Below are 6,052 nucleotides of genomic sequence, written 5' to 3'. Positions count from 1 at the left end.
GGGTATAAAAGTAGAGAAGAAATAAGGAAAGAGATAAACCAGAAAGTAAGGAATGAAATAAGGAAGTATAGAAGAACTAAATATAGAAATAGAAGAAAGTTGGCAATGGATAGGAGAGGTAATTCCAAGAGACCAGTATAGGAGACCGGCTCGAGGAAGAATGAGCGCTCCGAGTCCGGGCCCTGCCTCGAGCGCCCCCCACCATCCGCCTGCTCCCACTCGCCGCCTGCTCCTGCTCACCGAGTCCTGCGCTAAAAATTTGCGCGCACACAATTTTGGGCAACTTCCAGTACTTCTAAATATGCTTGGCCATAATTTCCGTTTTCTAAGTGTTAATATTTTACTTTATTGATTTAATTAATTATTCTAATGTTCTAAACATCTAATTTATTATTATTTCAATTTGAACGTAATTTATTTTCGATATTCTACAATTTCAATTTCATTTTTATATACTCCGTATATTCTGCGAAATTTTTATTTAGCCTGAACTTTATATTTTGAATAAATTTTGAAAATAAATCAAGATCCAATAATATTTAGTAAAAATTGAGGTGCTACATGGGTGTCAAGTTGGAACTGCACTTTCTTAAAAATGTCTTAAAAATATTTCTACAATAGACTTTTTCAATAGTTCTTGAAAAGTTCTATAGTTCCCGGTCTCGTTCTAAGGCTTGCTTTGGGAACCCGGGATGAGTAGCGGAGAACCTCTGCCCGCCAAGCTACAAGTTCGTGTTCACGTTTAACTCGGCTACGACGGGATTCGCATTGTCGACGAAGGCGGTGATCACAAAATCCTTATTCCAGACTCTCCGTTATCTACAGTTGTTGGTGACGACTGAGGGAGAACTACGCCTCCGCTGTTGGCGCCAGCAATGCTTCCGGTCGCTGGTGGCAGTGGTCATCTGCCTGAATTTGATTTAGAACCATTATGGTTTTTTATTTAAAATTCCTAAAAATTTAAAGGAAAAAAGCCAATTTCTCGGCCGTTTCCGGGACATAACTCAGGTGGTACGTCGATGCCAAAATAAAATTGGTTTTAAACCGTCGACCGACTGGCAATCTTCCTACTCTCTGGATTTACCGTCTAAACTGTTAGTTAACTGAGAAGTTATCGGTCATAGTGCGCACTGTCTTTATCTTCGTGTCAACTGGGTCTCACAGCGTTTACAGAAGGATTTGAGAGACTGCTCATCTTAGTATTAAGATATTTCCAAATTGATGGACGCCAGTGGCCGCCATTGTGGCTCCGTTTGATTTACCTACGCTGATCCTCGCAGCGGAGAAATACATCTGTAAATAAAAAGATGAATATAGATTTTGTGTGAAAAGTCAGTAATTGAATACACAAAATACCTGATTTTTATTCGCTCTGAATTGTACTAGAGAAATAAGTTAAAATGGGTGGTGGAGATCTTGTAAGTTATGATGCAAATTTTAACCGATTGTAATTATATGTCAGGTTCACACCGTTTTTATTGCAATTTAATTAAATTGTAATGATTGTGTGCTTAATGTTTTAATTAGAATCTTAAAAAGTCGTGGCACCCGTCCACTATGAAAAACATGGAGAAGGTATGGAAGGCGGAACAGCAGGATCATCAAGAGAAGAAAAGAATTGCAGAACTGAAACGGGAGATAGAAATGGAAAAGGATCGTGAGGATATGACAAAGTATGCTATGGATCAAGGTGTCATCGAGAAGAAGGATGAGAAGAAGTTGGACTGGATGTACAAAGGGCCAAATCAATCTATAAACCGTGAAGATTATCTTCTTGGAAAGGCAATTGACAAACCCTTTGAGCAATTGGCTCAAGCTGAAAAGGATGGAGATCAAAATCGCATGATTAAAAATCATGTGGAATATGGTAATAATTTTAGTATTTGCTTAAAATTAAATTCAGTTTCACGTTTGTTGTGTATTTATGAATTTTTCTTCTAGAATGTATCCCACCATCATTACGGTTCTTCTCTGGCAGTGAACAGGTTGATCTGGCAAGAAAACTTCAAGAAGATCCATTGTATGCTATCAAGAAGAAAGAAATGGAAACCCGGACACAACTGCTTAAGAATCCAGTTAAACTGAAGCAACTGAAACAATTGGTTCGTATAATCTGTTCTGTATGATTCAAATATTCTGTCTATACTGGTTGAGTAAATATCAATGTTGTATTTATATATAGTTAGAGCAACAGGCAAAGGAAAGTAAAGCTGAAAAGTCTAAAAAGAAAAATAAGAAAAAGAATAAGCATGGCTCTGATAATAGTGACAGTGATGACAAGCTTGATATTTTATTAGCTGCAAAGTACAAGAAACTTAAGGATAAAATCAGCAAGGAGGACTTAATAAAGTCCATGAAGAAGAGGAAAAAGGAAAAGAAGCGAAAAAGCAAGGATGAAAGTAGTGACAGCGAAGTAGAAAAAAAAGACCCAGGAAAACAAAATAATAGGCATAAACACAGTAAAATAGACGTTAGTACAAAAAATCAAAAGCAAAAAAAGTACAATAAAAGAAAACCTAGAGAGAGTAGTAGTAGCAGTGACAGCAGTAGTAGCAGTGAAGAGGAAAAGGATCCTGAACCGAAGCGCAAACACAAGGACTCAAGAAACCTTCATGAAAGACATTCTGACTTGAAGCAAAAAATTAGTGACAGAAGTCGAGGCAGAAGTCCACAGACTAGATCGTATGGTCCCAGAAAGGAAGAAAGTATAATCTCACGAAAGAATTCCAATCATTTTGTCGAAGAAAGTGATGAGGATCGCCATGCTAAACATTCTTCAAGGAAAAACTATGGTTTGGTGGTATGTTCCATTATATTATTCTAACCTATAAAAATCTCTAGAAAATGATATTATACAATATTTCCAGAGGGCTGATGGATCTAAACTATCACCTTCAACAAAATCAAGTAAATCTGCCAGAAGGGACAGTTCCACGGATAAAAAGAAACCTAGGAAAGAGGAGCAACGATGGGTTCCTCCAAAGCGACAAAAGTTAACTGAAGAGGAAAAGGAACGTAGACGCCAGGAAATGATGGCTAATGCTTCTTGGAGGGACAAGGAAAGAGAATGGAATGTGAAGCGTTATCGCGAAGAAGACAAGAAAGAACAGACAGACAAATCCTATAACAAAGACTTTATCAGGTAAGACTGAAGATCCTGTAAAAATGTTCCGTATTATTATATTGTTACGTTATAAATAAAGAAAGACTATTTTTTGTGCCTTTAGGAAGCAACTAGCAGTCGCTGCTGACGTGGGTACCGTAGAGTCTCGAATTCGTTCAAATATCAATAATATTCAACGTTCTGGTCGGGCAATGGATACGAATTTCGCAAAAAGATAAAAAAACTTGCTTTATACTCTGCAAGATAATTGTAAATTCTATTTTCATCCTTCTCCTTGTAAATACTACGATATTTAAATCGGTTTTGTAATGTTTATCTACAGTATGAAATATACATTGAATTAAAAAAGAAAAGCAATACTGAACTGTCATCGATTATAATATATCCATTGATGCTTGAAATGAAAGGGAAATTGGAATTGCTGGATCCAGCAAACTTTTATTTACATCATTTACTCTCATAATAATTATACTTATACATAATCACTGTTTATAATAAATAGAATCGATATCGTTCTTTTACTATCCCCATTTGAAGATTTAACGGATAGCGCCATCCTCCATGTAAATATCAAATCTTTTTTCTAATGGGAAAGGAATGAGAGGATTCAAAAAATTGATTGGTGTAAACTCAACTTCGGAGGAAGTTAAGTAGTGTAAGTATGCCTCGTCATCTAGACGAAGTTTCTCTTGTACCTCTGGCCTGGAGACAATAACTCACATTTAAAACCCAAAGTTAAGATCAATCTTAGATAAATATGCAAAAGTATATATAAAGAAAACTGATCTTAAATCCGTATTCTTAAAATGATTTAACAAATATAAGGATAGGGAGTGCTGGGCTCTGTTAAGAATGCGAGTGGGACGAGGATTTGTAATGGTTTACTCGCAATATTCAATGTAAATAATATATACGTATTTTAGTATTAATGAATTAGTGGAGTTATATACAGACATCAACGGCCTAGCAAGAGCAGGAATCCTTGCCACCTTGCTGGTCATTGGATACTCCCTGTAAATTAGTACGGCCAGGTTGGCTTGGGTTATGTTGAACACCAGATTCCGCAGCATTCAGATCCAATCTGTGTAGGATGATTAAGATAAATAGTAATGAAGAAATATTCTTTGCTACTTAAATATCAATTTCAAATATTCTAGTACTCACCGGCCGTCTTGTATGCTCTGGAATATCTTTTTCGCCGTCTCGAGGAAGGCTTCCTCCACATTGTGTCCCCTAAAGAGTATTTTACCTTGACAATACTGTACAGTTAAATATAAACGAGAACAAAATAATTCACACTTACGTTTTTGCACTAGCTTCAACGAACATCAGTCCGTTATCATCAGCAAACTGTTTGGCTTCCTCATAAGTGACATCACGCTGTCCTTCCAGATCGCTCTTGTTTCCAATCAAAAATATCACCTGCAATATAACAATCATCGTATCACTAGCACAGGTAGACTTTTGGGTCATCGAATAATTGTTATACGTACAGTGCTTGGATTCGTCAGATTCCGCGTATCTGTGAGCCAGCTACTCAAATGATTGTAAGTTGAACGGCGCGTGATGTCATAAACCATTAACGCACCGGCTGCTCCACGATAGTAAGACCTGCAGAATAGTTCACAAAAGAAATTTGAGCCATATTGATAAAACATACTAAATCAGCTATGATATAGAATGAATACTGTCATTGCATATTGATACTTTATCTTTTCAATTAACCAACAGCTATTCGCTATCTATGGATGTTCTTATACAAGTATCCACAAAAAAAGAATATACAAATATGCTTAAAAACATTATAATTTCACTAAAAAAACACAACTACTTAGTCAAAATAATTGCTATTGACACTTGTAAACATTGTTTGACAGCTACGAACCTAGTCACTGCTCTGAATCTTTCTTGTCCAGCGGTATCCCATATTTGTAGCTTAATCTTCTGCCCAGCAACTTCAATGATCCTTGTACCAAACTCCACACCAATAGTATGCGGACAATCAGCCATGACTATAAAAAGACAAAATATAAAAACCAAAAACTCCTACACAATAGAAATCAAGTACTCACATTTCTTTTCAGTGAACTGATGAAGTAGGCAAGACTTCCCGACTCCCATATCGCCAATAATAATGTACTTAAAGATGTACGAATAGTTGTACGGTCCCGCAGACATTTTGTACCTACCGAAAAACAGAAAAAAGTTCAGAAAACAATGGTTTTCGCGCAACCCGTAATAGCACAATATATAATTGAGACAGGTATTCCTGGTGAGTCAGTATTTTTAATAAGGGGGCGATTGAAGCAGATAAAACATTGACATGTCAAAGCGACAGTCTCGTTCTCTCTTTCTCTCTCTCTCTCTCTCACACTCATTTATTCCCTCACCTTTGTGTTTCTTTTTTTTGAAGGAACTCCGAAAGAAACTCAAAAATAGGCGAGTGGCACGAACTTTTCTTGCGTGCGCTGACTAGATGCGTAGAACTGTTCACTGTTCCATGGAATGTCTAATGGGTGTTGTTTGAGAGTAAATTGTTGAGGAAACTTGTATATCGCAGGGCAATATGGCAGATCACTGTGGCCAACAACGATGGCGCCCGTTAAACGTCAAACCACCTGTCACCTTTATCATTCACAAAGTATATCACGAAAAACGCAATGCGCAATGCGTTAAAGTCAATTTTCTACGTATTCCCTCCTGGCAATGATTCTGCAGCAACGAGGATCAGACAAGGCCGATAGCAATATTGACTCGTAATCAAAAACCCGGTGGGAGATTCAAAATGAGACAAAGCAGAGTCTAAATTTCTGATAAATTTGAATACACCGATATATATTGAATGTATTAAATAATTGATTGTTAGTACTTGTTATATTTAAGCCTTCTTTTCTCACAGGTTTCTTGAAACGATCGATTTTAATGTAT

General features: G+C 36.8%; 2 protein-coding genes across 3 annotated transcripts; one reads left to right on the top strand and one right to left on the bottom strand.

Moving 5' to 3' along the window:
• Window positions 1-908: 908 nt before the first annotated feature.
• Window positions 909-3,488, top strand: LOC107273753 (pre-mRNA-splicing factor CWC25 homolog). The gene is made up of 6 exons (XM_015752254.2): window positions 909-1,418; window positions 1,528-1,867; window positions 1,942-2,102; window positions 2,183-2,800; window positions 2,868-3,142; window positions 3,228-3,488. The coding sequence occupies exons 1-6, from the start codon at window positions 1,401-1,403 to the stop codon at window positions 3,340-3,342; spliced, it is 1,527 nt and encodes a 508-aa protein (XP_015607740.1). The 5' UTR covers window positions 909-1,400; the 3' UTR covers window positions 3,343-3,488.
• Window positions 3,489-3,525: 37 nt separating this feature from the next.
• Window positions 3,526-6,033, bottom strand: LOC107273765 (ras-related protein Rab-14). Of its 2 annotated transcripts, XM_025091104.1 has the most exons (8): window positions 5,515-6,033; window positions 5,197-5,309; window positions 5,010-5,136; window positions 4,618-4,735; window positions 4,428-4,546; window positions 4,289-4,357; window positions 4,079-4,205; window positions 3,526-3,826 (listed from the first exon to the last, which is right to left on the bottom strand). In XM_025091104.1, the coding sequence occupies exons 2-7, from the start codon at window positions 5,300-5,302 to the stop codon at window positions 4,088-4,090; spliced, it is 657 nt and encodes a 218-aa protein (XP_024946872.1). In that variant the 5' UTR covers window positions 5,303-5,309; window positions 5,515-6,033; the 3' UTR covers window positions 3,526-3,826; window positions 4,079-4,087. The 2 variants fall into 2 exon arrangements, with proteins under 2 accessions (XP_024946872.1, XP_015607756.1); XM_015752270.2 differs by lacking the exon at window positions 3,526-3,826 and having other exon boundaries at window positions 3,990-4,205; window positions 5,515-6,031.
• Window positions 6,034-6,052: the final 19 nt, after the last annotated feature.

This window comes from Cephus cinctus, unplaced genomic scaffold, assembly GCF_000341935.2.
Source record: "Cephus cinctus unplaced genomic scaffold, Ccin1 Ccin1_scaffold1843, whole genome shotgun sequence".
NCBI classification, from domain to species: Eukaryota; Metazoa; Arthropoda; class Insecta; order Hymenoptera; family Cephidae; genus Cephus; species Cephus cinctus.
This window is presented reverse-complemented; position numbering and strand designations above follow the sequence as displayed.

Bases quoted from the DNA above. Each gene is read 5' to 3' on its own strand.
- LOC107273753 (XM_015752254.2), top strand. The intron at 1,868-1,941 runs GTAATAATTTTA...TTTTTCTTCTAG, and splicing joins TAAAAATCATGTGGAATATG to AATGTATCCCACCATCATTA. The intron at 2,801-2,867 runs GTATGTTCCATT...CAATATTTCCAG, and splicing joins GGAAAAACTATGGTTTGGTG to AGGGCTGATGGATCTAAACT.
- LOC107273765 (XM_025091104.1), bottom strand. From the start codon at position 5,302: ATGTCTGCGGGACCGTACAACTATTCGTACATCTTTAAGTACATTATT. The intron at 5,137-5,196 runs GTGAGTACTTGA...GTCTTTTTATAG, and splicing joins TCAGTTCACTGAAAAGAAAT to TCATGGCTGATTGTCCGCAT. The intron at 4,547-4,617 runs GTACGTATAACA...GTTATATTGCAG, and splicing joins ATCTGACGAATCCAAGCACT to GTGATATTTTTGATTGGAAA.